Source organism: Molothrus ater, chromosome 25 (genome assembly GCF_012460135.2).
Source record: "Molothrus ater isolate BHLD 08-10-18 breed brown headed cowbird chromosome 25, BPBGC_Mater_1.1, whole genome shotgun sequence".
NCBI lineage: Eukaryota > Metazoa > Chordata > Aves > Passeriformes > Icteridae > Molothrus > Molothrus ater.
In genome coordinates, this window is record NC_050502.2 from 6,888,509 (window position 1) to 6,911,184 (window position 22,676).

The 22,676-nt window shown below is 41.1% G+C and overlaps 1 protein-coding gene across 1 annotated transcript; it reads right to left on the reverse strand.

The window, feature by feature from the left end:
* Positions 1 to 1,681: 1,681 nt before the first annotated feature.
* Positions 1,682 to 20,877, reverse strand: ST7L (suppression of tumorigenicity 7 like). The gene is made up of 14 exons (XM_036398185.2): positions 20,219 to 20,877; positions 19,677 to 19,731; positions 19,036 to 19,151; positions 17,097 to 17,175; positions 16,488 to 16,642; positions 16,268 to 16,365; positions 15,745 to 15,859; positions 13,937 to 14,009; positions 13,125 to 13,227; positions 9,862 to 10,012; positions 9,630 to 9,722; positions 6,907 to 7,046; positions 2,485 to 2,554; positions 1,682 to 2,252 (listed from the first exon to the last, which is right to left on the reverse strand). The coding sequence occupies exons 1-13, from the start codon at positions 20,223 to 20,225 to the stop codon at positions 2,501 to 2,503; spliced, it is 1,239 nt and encodes a 412-aa protein (XP_036254078.1). The 5' UTR covers positions 20,226 to 20,877; the 3' UTR covers positions 1,682 to 2,252; positions 2,485 to 2,500.
* Between the last annotated feature and the right edge of the window lie 1,799 nt (positions 20,878 to 22,676).

The window sequence follows — 22,676 nt, forward strand, 5'->3', positions numbered from 1 at the left end:
CCTCACAACAATTCCAGGATGAGGAGCAGGGAATAAACTTGCCTAGCCAGTGCTGGAGAGATGCAGGAAGGGAACTGGCCTGTGACAAATCTGGATGGAGAACCACTCCAGGGCCATCTCCATATGAATTTGTCCCCATAACCTCAGGGACCAAGGTGTCTGACAGCATGAAAAGTCCTTCTGCCACAGACATACATGCATAAAAGCTACTAACAGGCATCTATTCCAATTTTCAAAAATGAAGGGCTCCCAGTATGGTAAATACCTGTCAGAGATTACTCCCCAGAATTCTGATGTGATTTATAGCCCACATGAACTAGGGCTGCAATGAACAGACCTTGTTACCCTGAAATATTTATTAGTCTGAACTGCCTCACCTCTGCCACATAAAGCCTTGTGGAAAAGCTATTGCCATCCCAATGGCTGTAAAGTCACCACAGCCCTTGTTTCAAAGAAGTTACATCAATATTCATCTTGTCCTGAGTAATAATTGTAATTTTGAATGCATATATACATACAGATGTATATGTGTATATACACACACAATTGATATGGTATTGCTAAGGTATGGGTCACGTGTCTGCTCCTAAGTGGCAAAGGAACACTTCCCAAAAACATGGACAATCCTGCATAGACAGCACTCCTTCCTAGGATTGCTGGCACTTCTAGAGACAGGAAGATTTTCATTACACAGCCTGCTGCCAGCTCTCCTTTCAGAACAAGCCCATCCCCTTTCTGTTACTGTTATGTCAAGGGAGGACAGTGAGAGAAAGCAGCTCTTGGGATGATACATGGGAGGCAGAGCTTCATTTATAACCCCACACAACTGCTGGAAAAGGTTCAACTTTAAAAAGCATTAGGCTGGTTACCTTATGGGCCTCTGCAGACCACGAAGTGAAATCACATGAACACAACAGGCCTATTAATCACCACAGTGATTCCAAGGTGAGAAACAGCCCCAGTGACCAACTGGAAAAAAAGTTGAGAAAATTACATTCTAGTAGTTAGGTAAGTCTAAAAAGACTGGTAGTATCTTTCTGTAGGGCTTCCCTTTTGATTCCTTGATGAATTCAAGTTAACCTGGATTTAAGTCCAGTCAACAGAAATATACAGTGGAGAGCAAACAATGGCATTTCTACCCAAGCAAGTATGTTTCCCTTCAGAGTTATAAATAAACTACATTTACATGAGATGCAGAGGTGACTTTCTGCTTCACAGAACTTGGTTTACAAAGTAAAGAAGGATTTGAAAACAAGCAAAAAGAAAAGTAATTAATTCTTCTTTTGCTCTAATGGGAGAGTAGAAATGGAAGTCACACCAATTACCTCAAACCACGTGGCTGCCACAGCCATCTTTTCACCTCTGCAGTAAGCAAACCCTCAGGGCTGCTCTGTATGTGAAGCAAATCCTTTGAAGAGTTTTCCACATCTCCATTCTCTTCAAGTCTTCATAACAACACTGAAACTACTTTGGACTAACACTTGAAGGTTCAGCTCTCCCAACAGACTCCCCTGCAGATACCACAACACTTTGGGCAGTTTCAGAAGCCATCCTGTCTTTCAAAATGCCTTGTCTTAAAGAATAAAAGATGCACAATTAAATCTAAAGAAGTAGTGTGAAACAGAGGAGTTTACCATCTCCTTGAGTAATGCAAGCTCATAAGATAGAGAAGAAACAAATCTTTGTTTGCACATTGTAATCTATATTTAACAGACACTTAAGAAGTCAACAAATTCAATGCTTTAAGTAGCAACCTTTTAATAAAGAAAGCAGAACCATACTTTGCTGTTAACAAATATTTTGAAAAAGGCTTATGAAATTAAATCTAAGCCAAGTATCTGGTGCATCTGCAGCTGAGAAGGAAGCATCAGTACTCCCAACACCTGCTCAGTTTGTGTATTCTCCTTTCTTACAGAGGAAGTATGAGCTTCCAGTTGTCCAAGTGATTTAGAGAGCAATAAACTATTGTTCAACAAGAACTATTTTCTTAGATGATTACAGATTAAGGCCAAAGGAGAAATTCATATGTTAAGCACCATCAGCATGGAAGCCAGTCAAGGATATCAGTTTGAAGAGCCCAGATTTCTTCCTTGGCTCCCACAACTGGGAGGGAGGCTCATAAGAATAAAATCAAACTATCATGGAAAATACACGCCAGTCACACCAGTCAGCTGATGCCAGGGGCTGGACAGCAGCAGGTCCTCAATGTGTTCCAGAGTGAAGATGAAGGGTGAAAGAAGAGTCCCAAAGCACTGGAAGAAACAGAACACAACCATAAATCAGTTCAGTTTCCAAACCAACTTCCTTCTGCAGACTCAAGGTATGAGCAAAAACCACCCTGTGTCTTGCCCTCAGGGCAACAGAATTCCAACCCCTTCACTGCTGATGCCATGAAACAGGCTTGTTGTAAACATTAGGGATGAATGAAGACACACAGAAGGAGAAGCAGCCTCTGGAAGGCCCAGCTCCAGGCCATGCACTCACCCCTGGCGCAGTCCCTTCAGCTGGAGGCCAGAACACTGGGAGCACTCACTGGCCACAGCACGCGCAGCACCTGGGCAGAAGCACAAGGGTTAGCACGGCATTCCTCCACACCAGCACTCTGCCAGCTGCTCAGCACTGTGCCTTCAGGGCTCAGCAGACCAGGGAGCAGCGGACAGTGGATTTTCAGAGAATCACAGGAAGGCACCTTAAAGATCACCCAATTTTTTCAATATTCAGGCATAGATTATTTAGAGGTCACTGACCCAAATGGAACAGCCCATGCGCCAAGACCAGTCTGTGCTTCCAGACGGGATCCATATTCTAGATGCCATCTAAACAGTTCCAGAAGTAAGATTAGGCTAAAACAAATCGTGCAAACTCCCCTGCACCTTCTCAAACCATCCCCCAGATATTCTGCTGGCACTCAGGTTATCCTTGTGCAAATGCTCATTTCATGAGTTAGCAACAACAGGACTCATTTACTTTGAAAGTTTTACTTTGGCCCTCCTGGCTTCTATCATAACCTCAAATATTACATTAAAAAGGCTTTTAAAACATAACATTCACAGCAGTGTAGGTGCTTTTCCTTGCAGTGGGCTTCTTCCCTGCCTGTTAGCATGTGGCACCTTCACATTAAGTGCATGAGTTAAGATGTAGATTAGCAAGGCAAGAAACCTTTGCCCTTGGCATCGACACTCAGCTCTGACAGGAAACTTCAGGCTCTTTTTTCCCTACCAAGTGTAGAACCACTCATTACACATTGGCAGGGAAGTGCACATCTCCAAACTATACACATTTTCTCTTAGATAAGCAAAAGACTCAAGTGTTTATAAATATGAAAAGTTCAGCAGCTGGCTAAAAAGTTAATTCTCCAGTCTCACTTAATGAGCTTTGGGGAAAGTGGTAGGGGGATTTGTTCTTAAAGTAAAGCAGAGTGTCACATAAAGCAGGACTTGCCAGACACGGCTCTGCTTTGCCCTATTTTCTGTCCCTAGACGGCTGCCACAGACCAAATGGCAAGGAATCCTCCAACAGGGAGCTAGGGAACAGCCAGAATGAAGAATGTTTTCTCCTAATCTTGCAATCATAAAAATTAGCCAATTTTTAATTTAAATCCCATGACTTCTTTCTTTGTTGTGAAAGTATCAAGCGATCCATATAAAACCACTTTGGAACAGGGACTGTCTTAGGATTTTGTCCAATTCCCTGAAAAATAAAGTTGTTTTCAGTAGGATACAGCAGGAACATTGCTGCACTATTTTTTCAGTACTTTAATAATAATTTACACTGGTCTATTCCAGTAACATAAAGTTCTGATGTAAAAAATGGGATTGACCTGCTTGGAATTGTCCAGAGCAGCTGTGGCTGCCCCATGCTTGGAAGCGCCCAAGGGCCAGGCTGGATGGAGCTTGGAGCACCCTGGGCTAGTGGAAGGTGTCCCTGGCCCTGGGCAGGAGGTGGAACTGGATGGGCTTTAAGGTCCCCTCCCACCAAACCATTCTGTGACTCTATGCAGGCATGTTCATTGTTTTCAGGAGCTTTTGAGATCTGTTTACAGTGCCTGCTATCACTCTGTGTCACTGGTGTTCTTGGTGTCTTTGTATTACAGAAGGAACTGTGCAACCTCACTTTTGCAAGATGATATACGTCCACCCAGTCCTCCATCTATGTAATTTTTAAAAAATAAAAATTCATACTGAATACAAAAACAATCAGACCCTTTTGTCTGCAATTTCGACAGAAGTTGTTTTATCTAGCAGCATTTTTCAGCTTGTTCAGACAGTTCAGATTATTGTCATTTGCATACCTTCCTACCTTCTGTCACTTACTGCAGCTACTTCAGAAACAGCTGTCTGATGATCAAGAACAGTGATTCTCCAAGAGATCAGAAATCTGAGTGAAACCAATAGTGAGGCCCAGGGAGCACCTGCTGGTACTGCAGCCCCTGTGGATCTTCCGCCATGGCCTGGCCTCACCAGCACCAACTCACACAGTTATCACAGAATGACAGAATACTTTGGGTTGAAAGGGACCTTAAAGATCACCTAATTTCAACACCTTGTCAAGGGCAGGGACACCTTCCACCATCTGAGGTTGCTCCAAGCCCCATCCAAACTGGCCTTGGATTTGGCAGCCACAGCTGCTCTGAGCACCCTCACGGGCTCTCAGTGCATCAGCAAATGCTCCAGGTTCTGCCAGCAGCAGCCCCCAGCACCTGCAGAGCCCCGGGGCTGCAGGACAGCAGAAATCCCCGTGGCGCCGGCTCGCAGGGCCGGGGCGGCCGCGCTCCCGCTGCCAGCGCTCCGGCCGCGGCTGGATCGCGCTGTGTACATTGGAACCACTAAACGCTTCCTTGTGATTTTTGGCCACTTGGAATATTTTTAGCAATTTGCCAAGGTTTACCCTGTGATTTATTATGGAGGAAACAAACTCAAGCACTAACAAATGAAAATATGTAAACTCAGACTTTTCAAGTCCATAGAAAGGTATTCAACTTCTTAAATCCCTTCTGAGGCATTCAGCTGGCTGTGGATTCAACTGCTGGAAAAAGAGTTTGATTAAGAAGTAACTGAAATGTAATCTAAGGAGTCACTGCTTGGAGATTTACAGTGAAAAATTCCATATACACACAATACTTTCCAATTGCCATTCCTAAAACAGTGTTCTAGGTTTCTTGGAAATTCAAGAGTTGGAAATACATTTTGCATTGCTTTTATCTACAGCCAAAGCACTCCAGATATACCAGCTAGAACTTTATTATCTCAAATTACTATATTTAATAAGTTAAAGAACAGTAAGATGAAAAATACTTGAAGTAATGAAATACACAGGAAAAATAATTTTAAAAGTCGAAGTACTGGAATTACTTGAAGATATAATGCTCAATATAACAAATAATAATTGCTTTATTAGAGTACACTTGAGTGGAAAGGTTGGTATCATTAAATAGAAGATAATCTTCCATTTTTGGTATGAAAATTCAAGTAAATGCTACTACTACAGACCTCCAGAAGACAAGAAAGTATGTATAAAGTGTTAGCAGCCATCAAAGCATTATCTGTAGTAAAGCTATTGAAGATATCTACTAACGGAAATAGAATCACAGAATGGTTTGGGTTGGAAGGGACCTTTAAAGTCATCTAGTTGTAGGACCCCTGTTTGTGAGCAATAAAAACAGAAATGTTATTTTGATGTTGAGTACCATTGTTTCTTACAAGTTCAAGAAACCCAGCAGAGAGAACTTCACCAAGCAATTCTTTGTTAGCATAACATTTGACCTTGTATCTCTCTGGAAATCATACAGCTTTGCTAATGCAGCCCTTACAGAATTAATCAAACAAATAGTTAGCCCCTAGTTACTATGAACCCAGCCAATTATGAGCAGCACTGAAATTTGTCACTGGCATGTCCAACTATGTTTTCCAGCATAAAGATCAACACCACTGTGTGGAAATGAGGCCCCACTCTCCCACCTGCATGGCTTGGACACTAGACTGGGCTCACCAGTAAAGCCAACATTTCTTACAACAAAGTATTCTCAAAAAAGAAAGGCTTTCCTCCTGGGTCTCCATTACGTGTTGCATTAAACCAGCCAGGATGCAAATGTCTTTTGCCCTCTATTTTGACTAGCAAAGCCAGAATAAATGATTCCCTTAAGAGTTCAGAGCTCTTGATTTGCTACTCTGCTCTACTGCACAAGATCCACAGTTCAGTAAAGGCCAAACTTACTGCCTGGAGTAGTTTGAGAAGCTGGAGCTGGAAGCTGCCTATGCACTTTGTTTCTCAGCTTCCAGAATCCAGGGAAAGATGACGAGGTTACAGACAGCAGATGCTAACAAATAAGTAAGGCAAAGAAACCCTAAAAATAGATATACAACCACTGGCTGAGCTCCTGAAAGGTTAAGTGACAGCTAAACTCAGTTCTGAATTTGGTTTGAAGTCATCAGCTCCTTTACCTGTTCTCATCCATTCCACTTACATCATGCTGTGGGTTTTCAATGCTCACAGAGACCTATTTCCTGCAGTTGAGTCTCTCTTTTACTCATTTTGCTCATAATCTCCAGTCAACAAATTTATTTTTGAGGCTCTCCCACTGCAGTTGTGCACTTCCACGAGGATAAAATCCATACTCACCACAGTGCTCGGTGGAAAAATTTCTCTGGCGCTGAAATGCTGCTCTCTAACCATGACAGAGCAAGTCAAAGCCATGGTATGTAACAGTAATAGTTGATCTCTTGTCAAAGTAGACATTTTGCCCAAATTTCAACATGTGTTTGTCACTACCAAGATTCTTATAAAAGCAGATAAAATAAATTATGCTCCACAAGCATGAGATTGACTAGAGGCTACTTGGCCCTGGACCTCAAAATTCCCAAAAACCCACAAGATACCTTAGCAAGCCCCGTGACACACAGTACTTACAGCTTTTGCAAAAATGACCATCAGCTCAGGAAACTGGTGGGTAAGGAGGGCCAGCATGGCAGAAAAGGAACACAGGCCTGCTGTGAAATGGATGAAAAAGGGAAGTTCCTTCTGGGGGTAAACGGAGACTTCGTGAAATGCTGAAAGGAAGAAATGAAGAATGTTGACGTTTGATAATCAAGAACTGCTTTCTGAATTATTTATGGCCTTGTAACTAATTTCTGAACTTTCAGAAGGAAAGACTCCTGCTGCACATCTAGAAGTTCCAGCACTTTAACTTCTTAAAAATTTTTCCACTACATCACATGCTTGTTTTCATTATGAAGAGTCTTCACATATTTGTTCTCATTATTAATATCCTCTTCCCAGGCTTCTTTTTCACTTGCGTGGGCTTTATTTTTGAAGTATTTAATCAGGCTCAGTTTTTGGTACCTACTTTTCTAACAGGACAGAGGAAACACCTGTAAAGTTCACAAGCTGTCAAAATTACCTGAACCAACTAAACAGTTCAGGTGTTTTCAACTCTCTAGAGCTCTAATCCTGTTACCTAAAAGAACAACACATCTCCACACCCCATAAGAAGCTGAGCAAGTACAAAACAACCAGCATGCTGCATACACATATATTTCCTAGTACTTCTTGAAGACTTCTGGTTGTAGACTACAGTAAATCTGTTCAGAGCAGCTGACAGAGCAGACCTCAAAGAAAACAGTGCCAGGACAGGGTTATAAATTCTGTACATAGCAGTTCCTTGCAATTTCCAATCTCTGGTAACAAAATCCAAAGCAGGTGATTAGCCAGGCTAAGGGTGGCATGTGGAGCTTTCAGCACTCACAACACTACTACTGGTCACTGGCCGAGGACCTGCTGGCTGAATTTGCAATTACTGCCTCTGGATAGCCCCAGCTCTGATTTCTATCTAATGATTTCAGAAAATTTTAAAAGAAGAAAAAATAGTTTCTATAGACATAAGTAATCATAAAAGGACTGCCCTTCTTGACAAGCTGTTTTTAAAATCTAACACAAACCCAAAATTATAAATGAGCCTTTTTTTGTAAAATGAGAAAATACAATTGTATTCTTTCTTAAACTGAAGTCTGTGGAGGAAAAAGACACTTTACCCTCCCAGTTACTGCTTCTGAATTCTAACACATTAAAGCACCATTAGAAGAGTAAACCCAGCAAAAGTGTCTTGTACTCTTGCAATTCATTAATGGCAAAGTACTCAGGGTTTGTTTTGGTTTTAATCATATGATTTTGGAGCACAATTACACAGACTATTTGGAGATCCATGTCTAACATCCATCAGAGATGTTAATGGTACCCAGAGATTTATATTATATAGAAACTCACCTCATTTCTAAAACATGGAGCAATAAAATTTAGTAAAGTGCTTAAAAAATAGCAATTAATTCTTTTTGCAGTAGCTTTTCCTACACTGGGAAATTAAAACCAAATTCAAGATAGGTAAAGACAACTAAAGCTAATTCTATACGTTCACAGACATTTGAGAAGTGTTACTTATCAGACCAATCCAGGTTTTTTGAATCAACGGTTTGGTCAACATTATTTTAAATAGATAATTTTTTTAAAAATTAGGTGTCAAGATTTCTCGAAGAAGTACGGCAATAAAAGTGTTAAGATGATTTTATTTATAGGTAGTTCTATATTTAAAACAAAACAGGAATGCGTGAGTGATCCTGTTGAAATATCTGCATGTGTTGGTGTTTAATTATGCTGGGAAGTCTACAATTTAGGGTTAGTTGCTAACCAAGGAATTCCTTGTGCAATATCCTGCATAAGTGAGAAATGAGTAATTTAAAGCAGTCTGGGGGCAAATTTAAATTACACATTTTAAATATAACTTCAGGCTTTTAAATAGAAACAGGTCTGTGCAGTTTTCCTTCCACAGCTGTGGTCTCTGTAGGGCTGCTGGTGCTTTTGCAGTAGCCCTTTCCAGTCCCAGGGGAACTGTGTTTCTTCAAGATATAGAAGTTCAACCCCAAAGGAATTCAATTAAGATGTATAATTAGCAGCCTCAATTCTAATCTAAATTAATGTTATTTTCCTAAATATCATGAGTACAGGCAGTAATGATATAGTCTATTTGTAGAAAAAAACCATGTAGGCCTATCACTGCATAAAGTAACGTTGAAGCAAAGAGCAGCTGGAAAAGACTTACTTTTCAGTATCAAATGTTAGTATAAACCCATAGAAATACATGTAGAAAAAGTTCCAGGAGGCAGCCAGCAGATCAATACAGACCACTGAATTAATGACAGAAAGCAACACATCTTCTATGAACCTACAGGTTACCCAAAGATTCTCTGCAAGGTCACAGGCAGCTTTTACTGGATACCCAATGCCGGACTGGAACCATGGATTGACTCCTCGCTACAACCAAATCCATGAATTCTTTTAAAAGCAATTTTTAACAAATGGTCAACTTTGTTGTTCTCAAGGTTGGCCAGACTCAGTCTGAATGTACCACACACAGATTTAATCTCTGAAGGACTTAGGTTATTACTGCATCAAGCTGACATTTACCACACACACAAGTCAAGTGCTTCAGGATCTGCTGGGAGGGACATCAACAAATAGCTGAATCCCCTTCGCAGGAAGCTCAAACTAAAAAAATCACAGTAAGGTAAATACAAAATACCACAAACTGAACATGTCCTTAGCCTGTGTTTTATTACCATTACTGCTTAGAAACCACTTACTTGGCAACAGTTCTCTGTCTGCTGTTTCTGTGCAGCTCGGGTAGGGATAGAAAAGATGTCCTTTCTCTAATGGGTATGGGATCATCCTAAATGCTGCAAAAAGGGTGAGTGATATTAGATCTGAATCTAACCAGGCAACCAGCTTCTCACAAAGAGAACCAACCATGTCTGAGGGGGGTAAAGGCAGAGAGACTAGTCTACTGTACAGAAAAGAATAAAAGGAGATACTTACTGCCTTCCCATGTGCAGTGCAGTAGATTGAGAGCCCCTTCTATCCTCTTCCAGTGCTGGAGGTGAAAAAAAGCATATGCTACTGCCTCACTATCCCCCCGCTTCAGAATGTGCTCTGGAGGCAGCACTAGGCTCTTCATTTCTAGTAAATACTGAAAGGAAAAATGGAAAGTACACCTGGTTACACAGAATGTTCCAAAACCTTTGATTGTGAAACATAATTGATCATTTTAGGCGTAACTGAGTGCACAAGGGGCCAGGGCCAGCTTCTGTCACACAGCAGCCAGGCTGCACTAAGTGAGAAATGAAAAGCAGCAAAACACACTCCCTGTGTATATGACTCTTAAATTAGGCTTTCACACACACCAAAAAAAAAAAAATCAAGAAAAACATACAGCTTCAGTAAGACAAATAAAAATACATTCTTGTGGAACAGACATTAAGTAAAATGCTGCAGGTGCAACACCAATGAGGGACAAATTTAGGCTGATAAAAAACCCCAAACCAGCAGTATTTTTGCTCATTACTTCATCTCTGAAAGTTTCAATGTAGGTGGTTGAGGACTTGTTAGCTCTGAAGTATGAGCAGCAAACCTGAAAGTGTCAGCGTGCTAACCAAAAGAAGAATAATAAACCAAACCCAGGAAAATCTTTCATGTGGTCTTACTGGGCTACCACAAAGTATCTTTGATTTCAGATTTTTTCAATTTCAGCCCTCTTCCTCCATCAGCAGAAAATATGATGCTCAGAGGGGTCAAAGAACACAAGGATTAATCATTTCCTATTTCTTTGCAACACAGAACATGCAATTTTTTTAATGTACCATGTTTTCTCATGGCACATTAAAAAAGTCAGGTATTCATTTGAACTTAGCTTTTAAAAACAGATGACTACTTTTTACAAGAATGAAATGACAGTTTCTGCTCTAGTATTTACCTGTGAGCTGTCCTCTCCTACCATGTAGTGTCTCATTCAATAACAGCCAAAGTTAATCCACATCTTTGATCAACGTAGCTGGCAATTCCTTGGAGTGTCCCCCAAAGTGTAAGAATGCAGCTAACTCACCGATTTATTTCAGCAGATGCCACAAACTATGAGATTATTTACTAATCCAGTTTGAGGGCTTAACTTTTCCCATTCAGACTCTTCAAGGAATGTAGGAGGGGTTGTGCCCCAGCCAAATAAAGCACATTTGCTGCCTGGCTAGGTTCTTCTCTCAGTGCCTTGGGCCTGCACTCCGGAGGGTAATATTCTTGCTAATCCTCTCTAATCCTCTTCATTTTATTTTTTTTTAACACAGTAAAGGATCACTCACACAGCACTGCTGTGGGAAAATGGTCTCAAATATCTGACCCCTGACCCAATCCTCATGCTCTCCACAGTGCCCACTTTTCCATTATGCTAACTGGGAATATAAACCCAGCAGTGGTGGTGAAGCTCCTCTGGAAGTATTGCCACAACACACCAATGCTCAACTCCAGGCTTTGGCTCTCCCGGAGCCCACGTTACCACATAAACAGAAAAATTCCAGTCTGGCAGGTTTTCACATCCATGTTTATGCATAAATCAGGGAAGGTGTCAGTACTGAAGGTGTCTCAGTACTGAACTGAAGGTTTTGAAGTCTTTATACACAATAAAAATCTCTAAGATATTCAGAAGATGACTGCAAAAGACTGTTTCATAAAGTACCACAATGCAGTTACAGATTTCTAATTTGTAATGGCTTAAGAGGACCACTTTTCTAGCTGGTTCTAACTTTCCAAACAAACCCCAATCTTGTAAAAGCAGGACAAAGAGAAACAAATTTATTTTCCTTATGCAAAATGTTCTGAACAAAGACAATCACTTTCATCCAATGTGCGAACAGAGGGATTTCCTGCTTTACACACTCCTTTTTAGTCTGTGGGATAGAATAGAGTAGAAATTCAAAGATCAGATTTTCTTCTCCCTCTGTGATCCACTAGGCAAGCTGCTTCGCTTCTCTGCCCTTATTCACTTGTTTGCTCTGACCATAAACATTTCAGAGTTCTAAACAGCCTGCACCAGTAAAATTCTGCTCTGTCATCTCACCAATTGGTGCCTCAAGGCAATGTTGTAATAAAAAACCCATGAAGAATGGATAGATGTACAATTAGAAGAGAAAATCAAGTTACTGAAACCTGGAATCAGTTTCTGCATGTGTCTGCAGAACTACAGACCATATTTTAACAACAGCCTGTTTGAAACCATCTCTGACTTCTTTAAAAGGTATATGAGGTTCCAGAAGCAACTGGAGGATACCCAAAACAAAAGAACTTTTAGATAATGATAATGCATTATAATCTTCTGCCCCTAAAGGCAGGGGCTAAAGAAAAATCTGTCTGAGACTGTCTGAAATGAACTTGCTACGCTCTTGATCAGTCATGCAAAGAAGCAGCAATTTCTCCCAGCAATTAGCTTCCTCAGTGCACATTCTATTGGATTGGACAGGCAGACAGAACGGAGCGGCTGGATCATTCCAGCCTCCCCAGCAGCAGCCACTGGGGCTCCAGCATCATTTGCAGAGGATTAGACCCTGCACTGAGCCAGCCTCCTGCTTCGAGGTTCATACTGCAAGCATCCCCAGTACAGTAAAAACCAATGCAAGACTTTATTTTCACCCAATGTTCTGTGCAATCTGCGTTTTGATGCCAGACATTAAATTACAGCCTGTGGTGATACAGACTCCTAATCTTGTTTACACGTGGATGAAGAAAATAAGTGACTGCAGATCTTTCAATAACCATGGAGCCATGGTTGGAAGCCCAGCAGAATAAAGGGGTTTGGAATACTAGAGTGATTATTGTTTGGAGAACTTAATTTGGCTTTAGGGACTTGGAAGCAGGGTCCTGGAATGAGATATCTTTAAGGTCCCTTCCAACACAAACCATTCTGTGATTATTTTATGACTTTAAGTATCTACATTTATATTTATTAATGTCCACCCTTATTGAGAGTAAAGGGCCTTTGGTAATACATTATTGGAATTTCCAATGAGTTAGGAAATTTGAAGTTTAAATTTTTGTGCAAAAAACCCTGTTTGAACATCAGCTATTATTTTAAAAAAATCTGGCCACAAAATATTTATTATATAAATACTAATGTTTTTAACAACTCCATAGCGGGAGTTATAACCAAATTCAAGAAAATATGGGGCTAGAAAGGCTCCAATAACAAAACTACATTATAATACGGTATTTTTCAGAATACATTACAAGTGGTCCAGTAGGAAATAAAATACTCTTACCTTTGGAACATGAGGGTTAAATTCCACAGCTCTGTGAATTGCTTCCACAGCATTAATTTCTGCTGTACTAAGTCCTCTCCTGGAGGCAGTTTCTGGGGAGAACCTGAAGGGAAAAAACCCACCTTGAACAAAAGTAATAAATAACAAATGCTAACCAGGCGTTTATTTGCACTGCAAGCTTAGAGTTCATTAAAAATTGGCTGATTTATCAAGAAAGATAAACAAACCCCTCTAGGAGAAAAATGTTCATGTTAAGTCAGGTATCTTGACTGCTACCCATGACATATGACACATGAAAATTCACGTTGATCCTGACTTGCAGCTCCCTGTTACAGCATCACCTGCTGGGAGGTGGGGCTGGGATCAGACCATGGTGAAATGCCAGCATCAACTACCACAATTATCCAAAACACAAATCCCAAGCAAAACACTGGAAACAGAATTTACACAAAAATGGCCAATACACGGGCTTGTGAAAAACATCCTCCCCTGTACCAACTTCATGGATGCTTAAAGTAGTTTTAAATTGTATTTCATTACACACACAAATATATGTATATATATATAAATACACTCAACTTGCTCTTAGAAATGTAATTGCTACATAATTAGGCATAACCAGGGATGCAAAAAAAGACTAAAAATTTTAAATAATCCTAAAGACTAAATAATTTAAATAATCAAAGCAAAGATTTCTTTACAGATTAGAAGTAATTTTAAAACATCAAGGATTTAGACCTTTTTCCTTCATATTTTACATCAAACCCAAGATATAGGAACAAACCATTGTTTTCACACATGTCCTTGCTTACCTTTCTGAAACAGCTCTGGCTTTTAGCAGAGCTGCTGTGTAACATATTGCTGCTGATTTGGGAAGACTGATATCTGTGATAAAATAAAATAAGCAAGCTGTAAGATTCTAAGGCAATACAAACATTTTAAACCCACATCCTTTGAGTTAAAGATTTTTCCTTGGGTATGGGAGACAATGAATTTGACATCTGGAACATTTCAGCTGTGATTAGAAACTTTGAATTTCTTTTTTCTGACAGTCACCAGTCAGTCTCAGATTGAAAACTCAAAGTTGTATTTAGGTGATAGTCACCTTTTGTTTCTAAATGTACCAACACACTGAAACAGAATCCAAAGAGAAATGTGCATTTAAATACACTCAAGAACAGAATGCACTTCCTGCATTAACCCACAAAGATCTAAAGTCAGCTTCTGATCTTTACTTGATTTTGCAACTGTACATTAACACAGTTTTGTACAATACTGAGAGACTGACCAGAAGCTGACTGCAAAAAATTGCATTACAGACAGGTAGATGAATTTTAACAAAAACGCCATTTCCGTTCTCCTGCAGTTCCATGGGGGAAAATTCTGTTAGTTGTAGTTTTGTAGCATATCTGAAGCCAAGTTTGAGCTGACAATTACAGATTAGAAGGTTAGCACTCCACAGTGCAAGTTTACTTTAAAAGCAGACAAAGTCTGGGGTCTAATTCCCAAGTACCATGTTGTGTATAGTCAGAACGTTCTTGCTTTTTTTGTAAATCCCATCCTGGGCCTGTCCATCACTTACTACAAGTCTGGCTGTTGTGTCAAGCCAAACACAGGGGTGCTGCAGGGAGTTTGAAGCTTGTACTCATTTTTCCAGATGCTCAGAAAAAAATCAGCAATGCTTTCTTAAGAAAGTGTCACAATTCCTGGTGTTAACAGAAAGAAGCACTGGGCAAAGGGCAAATGGTTTTCATAAGCTAAAAAGAATCCACCCAGAAGAGGATCAAGGAATGGGAGCAGGGTGCTAGGCTGGCCATGTACAAGTGGCACAGGATTTGGGCAAAAATATGATACTTTTGATTCCCTGAGGTGATAAAGAATTGACATAAGAGAGAACTCAACAACTTCTGACAATAACTGTCATAAAATACTGCTACGTCCCCTCCATTCCAAAGGTGATTTAAGGCCCTGCTTGACAGCAGCCTTTTGTACACTCATGAAGTGAGCACTATCCAGGTGGCAAAACTGAGGGTAATAAAAAATAAGCATATACTTTATCAACCTCTATTTAGACTTACACAATATCCGAAATCAAGACAGAAAGTGAAAGCAAGCAACACCATTTGATGCACACCAGTGATCTCTGGCAGCAGCATGTTTGCACACTGCTAATCCCTGACAAGCAACCTCAGTATTACAGAAGCACAAGGCCAAGCCTGGAAGATGACAAAAAGGAAAATGACCTTTTCCAGCTTATTTACATCAATTACTTACAGGGCTATGTGCTGGCTGAAAAAGGCTGATGAATTTAGGCATATCCAGGGATGTAGAAGAGATTAATTAAAATAATCCTTGAATTGAAGCAAGGATTTCTTTACAGATTAGCAGTAACTTAAAAACACAGAAAGTAATTCATATGCAATTTAGTTTGCCTAAATTTGACCTCAGCAGTCAAAAGGAGAACTTGACCTGCACTCCACAAGCACCCATTTGTTACTGAAGGGAGTCTGCTCACCTTGCTGAGGTCATGGTCACTCTTGCCTGTGGACAGACAGCCCCTGCCCATCTCACTTATTCTCTTATTCAAAAACACCCACATTTTCCAACAGGCATCACTTACCATCATACTTGGCTAAAACTGCCTGGACATCTGCATAAGCCTGTAACTCTAGAAGGGCCTCCAGGAGGTTTTCATGGATATTCAGCATACTGAGAAGTGGAAACTCTTTCATCAACTGCAAATCAGTAAAGAGAAATAAACTACATGTAGAATTGCAGTTGAATAATTGAAATACTTAATAGAAATCAGTACAATAATCTAGGGCTTTTTAATGTCCTTTTGTCTCAGAGCGTTAGAGGCTGGCACGGAAGCAGCGTGAAAAGAACTGCATTATTTCATAAAATCACAGAATGCTTTGGGTCGGAAGCAATCAAAGCTCATCTCATTCCAGCCCCATAGCTGAAGGACAGGGACATCTCCTACAAGACCAGGATACAGAATGCCCCATTCAATCATGTGTGAACTCATGGGAAAATAATTCAATGAGATTAATTATGATGCCTAGAAATGAACTTAAACCCATCAATTAGAACAATGTGATTGAAAACAATTGTTAACTCAGGTTTTTTTTACTTTTACTTACATCTCTCATCATTTTTACTGCTTCTCGTATTCTCCCAAGTTTCCTGGCACACATAGCTAGTCTCCTTTTCACATACACCAATACATTGGTGTCTCTTCCTGATTACAAAGACAAAAAGTATTAGTCTATCAGTTTCAAACCTTACCTCTCCTAATTATAACTTTATTTTTACATTTCTGCTCACACAAACCCAGGAGTTCATGTGATTCAAAGTCCTTACTCAGCTGTGCTTCATGCTGGGGGCTCTGGGAATGGCAGTTCTGAGATTTTTTGTAAATCATTTCTCCTGCTTTCAGAGCCTGCTTGAAATATTTCTCAGCATCCACAATAGTTGTTGCTTCTTCCTCAGCCAGGAGGACATATGCAGTAGCACAACTGAAATAAGAGAAATAACAAGACAACATAGCAAAGCATATCACAGTTATGGGTGAAATTCTTTGGTTTATGCTACAGAGTATTTTTAATTCCTTTACAGGAGTGGCATCTGTGAATTCCAAATACAGTTCTACCATGATACCACCCCTGAAATACATGATCTTATATCCAACTAGGACTGCTCCATAGCTGAATATGATTTCTCATTTGTTATTGCCACTAACACAGCGATTTAAGAAAAAAAAGCTGCACAAAAGATGTTTTTAGTAGAAGAGTTCAATATTCCAGGGCAATTTACAGCCCCATGTGCAATTCCCAGTCTGAAGAGTCCCCGTTAAGCATTCAGAACTTTGCTGTAAGTGAATTATTAGATGAAGAAACTGATAGTGTGCTCGGTATCCTTCCACTTAACCCTTCACAACAGGAAATACAGCAACTGAATGTGCAAACTTACTCATTGTTCAACTCCAGAGCTTGATACGCTGCTTTAATCCGGGCCTGCGGGTTCCTCTCTCGCCACGCTTTCTGCATAACTGCGGAAAACACATGGAAAAGCTGTTAGGGACACAGACACCTGTGAAAGACCTGGGAGCCAGCAGAGGCAACACTGGCTGCTTGGAGCCAGCCCTAATTAACATTCCCTTCCAGTCTGAAAATTCCTGTTTGCTGTATGATTGTTATAAGGAAGAACAAACATGTGTTTGAATTTCAGCCTGTTCCTACCATAAGCATCAAATTCTTGCAACAGCTCATTACAGCCCAAATTTAGTTTGAGAAAGCAACACCACCAGGAAGATTCCTCCCTGACCATTTCAGAACTCCTACACGGAGCACAGACACACCTTACATAACCAGGCAGATGTACAATTTCTAAATTGCTACAGATTTTTGGAAATGTTTCCCAAGACTTGTTGAAAGCTTGGCAGGAGCAATTGTTAAACACAGGTTCTTGCATAGACCTGCAAGGAACTTTAATTTAAGCTTTCAAACAGAACTTCAAAGGAAACAGTGATGGAGTAAGTGGTGTCTTGCACAGGTAGAGTTTTATACTTAAATTAAGCAGCTGTGGCTGCCCCTGGATCCCTGGAAGTGTCCAAGGCCAGACTGGACAATGGGGCTTAGAGCACCTGGGCTAGTGGAAGGTGTCCCTGCCAAGGCAGGGGGTGGAGCTGGATGAGCTTTAAGGTCTCTTCCAGCCCAAAATATTCTGGGATTCTGTTTCATGATTATTTTCCAACAACTGTCAGATCATGAAGGGTTAACAATTTATTTTTAAATTTACAAAGCACATTTGAGTGGCATCACAAGGCAAAGCCAATTCAAGATATACATTTATCAGTTTATTTGGTTTGGGAACAAGTAAAAAGGGTGAAATCTATTCAGAAGTGTCCTTTGAACTACAACTTGAATTCAAGATTATTTCAATGCAATGACTCTAAACCCCTCCTACCATGGTTCCATTTGGTAAAACTGGAAAACACAAACTGAAAACCAGCTTCAAGGAAAACAACACATTCAGAGCTACCACTTTCTATGCAGGATTATTAACTTTCACACTAAAAACCAGTCCTGAAAGAACTCCAAAACCTTACATTCATTGAGTTCTATATCTGGCCTATCTCAGGGACGATAAGAAAACTGAAGAATCTATACATGTTTCTTTTGGAACAAAACCTCCTGCTGTCCAGCAAGAATAACGTGGAAAAATATTTGAGTTTTCTTTCGGAAACAAAATATTAGTCTTGGCTCAGCAAGCGAGACAATTCACTCCCTTTTGTGAAATAAAAACACATCTTTCATATCAAACATGTCACAGCCAGCTGACAAGGAACACCTCTGGAATGTGACAAACTGACAATAATTCACACCCACTCTGACAATAACCAGGTAAAGAACACTTTCTGCACTGAACATGTGGAACACAAGGAAAAAAATCTGGAGACTGCACTATTCATTACTAAGGTTTAAATGAGACCACATTTTGGCTGTTGAGAATATAATCCAGGTTTGCAATATTGTGTTAATTATTTGAAATGCGTGCGATCTTAAAAAATATCAGGACTGTGACAGCACTAAAGCTGTAGAGAATGCACAACGTAAAACAACATCTTCCCACTAAGTTTCACTAAACACTAAATTTCAAGGGGCTTGGAGCAGCCTGGTCTAGTGGAAGGTGTCCTTGCCCATGGCAGGGGGTGGAACTGGATGGGCCTTAAGACCCCTCCCAACCCAAACCACTCTATGATCCTCTACATCTATTAAACCTCTTGAGTAGCTGAGAAAGGCTGTAGTTTCAGGAAATATTTGACAACAACTTGCGCTACTTTCAAGTTCACTAAAAGCACACCCTTGACCCTGTCCAAGACTTCCACACCTTACACACACATCAGTACCTGTGTCTGAAGGCCGGAGGGCATCCGTGTCACATGTGAAAAAGGTCTGATGATCTTGAGCAGACAAATTCATGTCATAGTAAGTTAGAGGCTCCTTCCCAGTCACCCACATGTACCTAAAAGAACACATTGCAGTAAGAGGCATTCACAGCAATTAGCAATGCTGATATCAAGGTGATATCTGATGTGCCTAGTACAGAAAATCTATAATAAAAGACTAAAGCTTCCAACACAAAGTTTCAAGTACTACTGTTCAATAACCTGTAAAGTTCTAAACAACTTGGGAACTGGCTTCCTAGAAAGCAGCTTCTCCCATGAAGTAACACTAGGAAACTTTCAATATAGTTTAATAAAAGACAATTTAGATTGATAATCACTGTCTCAACCTCTGAATAAAGGGTTTTTTCCCTACTTTACGCTCAAAAAGCCCTGATGTTGCAGTAATATTTTTGTTCTTAACATTGAAACTGCCAAAGCTTGGCTTGGTGCCTTTAAAATACAGAATTGGTATCAATCACCCCTATAATCTTGCAGGTCTCCAGCTGTCTCCTGACATTACCAGTGCAAGCTCTGTGAAGAAGTCATGTGCATGCCTCTGATTAAATTTAAAAATATGCAGTGGAAAGCAAGAAAATTAATACCTGCTATACTCTGCCCCTCTGAAAAGATTGAGAGGATTTCGCCACACTTTGCACTCTGAGGAATAACAAAATAAAGTATTTTTTAAATTAAAAGCACAGGAAATACTACCTTGACATTAAAATGCAGTAATGCAAATCAGTTGTGTTTTCAAAACCTGCTTTAATTTTATTATTATGCAATCATCATCTTCATAAACTTCTGCTATTCCATAAATATTTTTGCTCCCCAACATTGCTGGGGTACAAAAGCACAGAGCAAGAAGATTAAGCAATGCATGTACACTCATGCAATATTTATCTTTAGAACAGTAAATAACTAATGTTACTGAAACAGTTTTAGCTAAATGTATAACATTTTCTAAATCATATCTTTAACAATGAATGGTTTAGAGTGAAAAACCATTATTATTTAGTTTATTTTTAGCACTACTAACAAAACACTTTGTAAGATGTAGGTTTTGTCCATTTTGTACAAGCACTTGAAAGGCATTAAAAGCCAACTCAAAGCTTAAGGAAAGCTCCTGGGACACATCAGGAATCACCTGGCATGTTCTGCCTGCTGCTCTCACTCTCCCCGGCCGAGAAAGCTGCTGGGGCTGGGGGGCTGCTCTCTGCACCCCCAATGAGAGGCCTCAAGTGGCTCACAGAAACCTGCTCGATGAAAGATGTGCCATATTTTCGGAAGTGCCACCACTCAAACACCTGTCACAGGAGAAAAAAGCACCACAAAGTTCCTTAGGTGACGCCTTCCCAGCAGAGATGAGGGACGAAGAGCGATCGCACCGAGTCCATCCCCTTGCCAATGACCCGGGGTGGAACTTATCTGCACACAGAGGAACACCAATGATCTAGTTTGGCCTGCCTTGTCGTGCAGGATCACTCACATAAACATGAAAGAGATTGGAAAAAACCAGCAATATTTTAGTCAAACGTTCTGTTCCTCCCTCCCAAAGTCATTAGGATAACTCCAAAACCCTTTCAGAAGTACCTGTATAGGGAAACTGTGAACAGAGGCAAAAAACCATTATACCCTCTTTTCTGGTGAGGATATTTCAAGCTGCAGCCCTACCTGCAGTACCAAATTTGTAGTATTCAACAGTAGTGTATTTTTTTCATTTCACAAAAATAATCTCAAAGAATAAAGGATAAAATGGCCCATTAAACTGAGATGTTCTGCTAACCAGAAAGAGAGAGGCTAACAAAGAAACAAGGCTAAGTTAACAGCAATGACAGTCACTTAGCAGAAATTCTGGGCCAAAAATATTACCATCTCTTTTTGAGGCTATTAAAATACCAGCATACCACAAGCCCTCAAGGACTACAGCAAACTGTCAGCCCTGGACCAGCCTGGATCCTGTGCCTGTCTGCTCTCTCTGGTGAGCAGTGACAGGCCCCAGGGAGCAGCTGGAGCTGTGCAGGGCAGGTAAATCATTCCAGTATTCCACACAAGTCACCTTCTCAGACTCATACAGTCCCAACACACAACGCACACAGCAAAAGAGCTGCAACAGTACATCAGAGAAGTTCCTTCCCAGCACAAAGGCACCCTCTAGAGTCTGATATTCACTCCCTTTACCCCTCATAAAGTCATCTGAGAGGTGGTAAAGTTGTTTAAAAACAAAGAAGTGGCTACTTACAAATATCAGTCCAGATATAAAAGATGAAGTTACTGTCAGGGCAAAGTAGAATTTTGGAGTCAAAGTGCTTAAGAACACGGTCACTGTTAAGAGAAACAAAACCAAAGACTTAATAAGTAGAATTGAAAAAGATAAATAGCTTGTCTATTAAAGAACGCCAAATATCATGCAAATACATAATACACTATAGCCCTAGCAGCTTTATAATGCTACACTTTTAGGGGAACCCTCACCATGTATTATTTTGTTTGTATCTACCTGTGATAGCCAATTTTTATATCCCACCAAAAAAAAAAAAAAACTGTACATTTCTAGATAGAGCATCTTACAGTTTCACCCATACAGTGGCTGGTGAACCACAAGAAGCCAATTTAATATATTATTTCATTTTAAGACAAAATCATCCTGTTCTAATACCAGTTTATATTCAGTGCTAACAAACATTTTGCACAGACCTCTCCCTCCTGCTATCGAGAGCACAGTGCAGAGAATGCAATTATCCAGTGGTGCTCTGACCATGGTTTGGACTCAAACTGCCCATCAGCCTTGTCACCTGCCACCAGCGCAGGCTGGACAGGGACAGGGCAGGGCTCCAGCCTGACAGAGCCCCGGTGGGAGCACGCAGCAGCACCGGGGCAGTGCCTTGGCTGCTTTCAGCTGCCCCAGGACTGCCCAGTCCTCGGCCGTGTCCCTAATCCTGGGGTTAGGTGCAAGCTCAGTGCGCCACCGAGGGAAGGTGGGATGCACGACCTGCCTGTAGGCACGGCTGGGACAGACCCACAGAACCAGAATATCAATTAGTTTGGAAACGACCTTATCGAGTCCAACCTGTGACCAATTTCCACCTTGCCAACAAGACCAGAGCACTGAGTGCCAGGTCCAGTTCTTCCCTGGGTACCACGATGGGTGGGGACTCCACCACCTCCCTGGGCAGCCGATTCCAAAGCCTGACCAATCTTTTCATGAAGAAATTCCCCCTGATGTCCAACCTGAACTTCCCCTGGCACAGCTGGAGGTCCTGTCCTGCTCCCTGGAGCACAGCCCGACCTGGCGCTGTGCAGAGCCACAAGGTCCCCCCTGAGCCTCCTTTTCTCCAGGCTGAGCCCCTTCCCAGCTCCCTCAGCCGCTCCTGCGGCTCCAGACCCGTTTCCTTCTCTGGGCAGACTCCAGCCCCGCAACGTTCCTTCTGAACGGGTCCCAGACGCGGGCACGGCAGGTGCGGAGCCGCCCGCCGATGCGCGGCACAGCGGGACAGTCCCTGCCCGGTGCCGCTGGACCGCCGACATAGCCCGGACACAGCTGGGGGCCCCACGGGCAGGGTCTGCCTCCCCCCGGCGCGCCGTTCCCCCCTGCCGCCCTCACC

Coding starts and splice junctions, on each gene's coding strand:
- ST7L (XM_036398185.2), bottom strand. Junction 16,643..17,096: donor GCTCTGGAGTTGAACAATGA/GTAAGTTTGCAC, acceptor CTCTTATTTCAG/TTGTGCTACTGCATATGTCC. Junction 15,860..16,267: donor CAGTAAAAATGATGAGAGAT/GTAAGTAAAAGT, acceptor ACTGATTTGCAG/TTGATGAAAGAGTTTCCACT.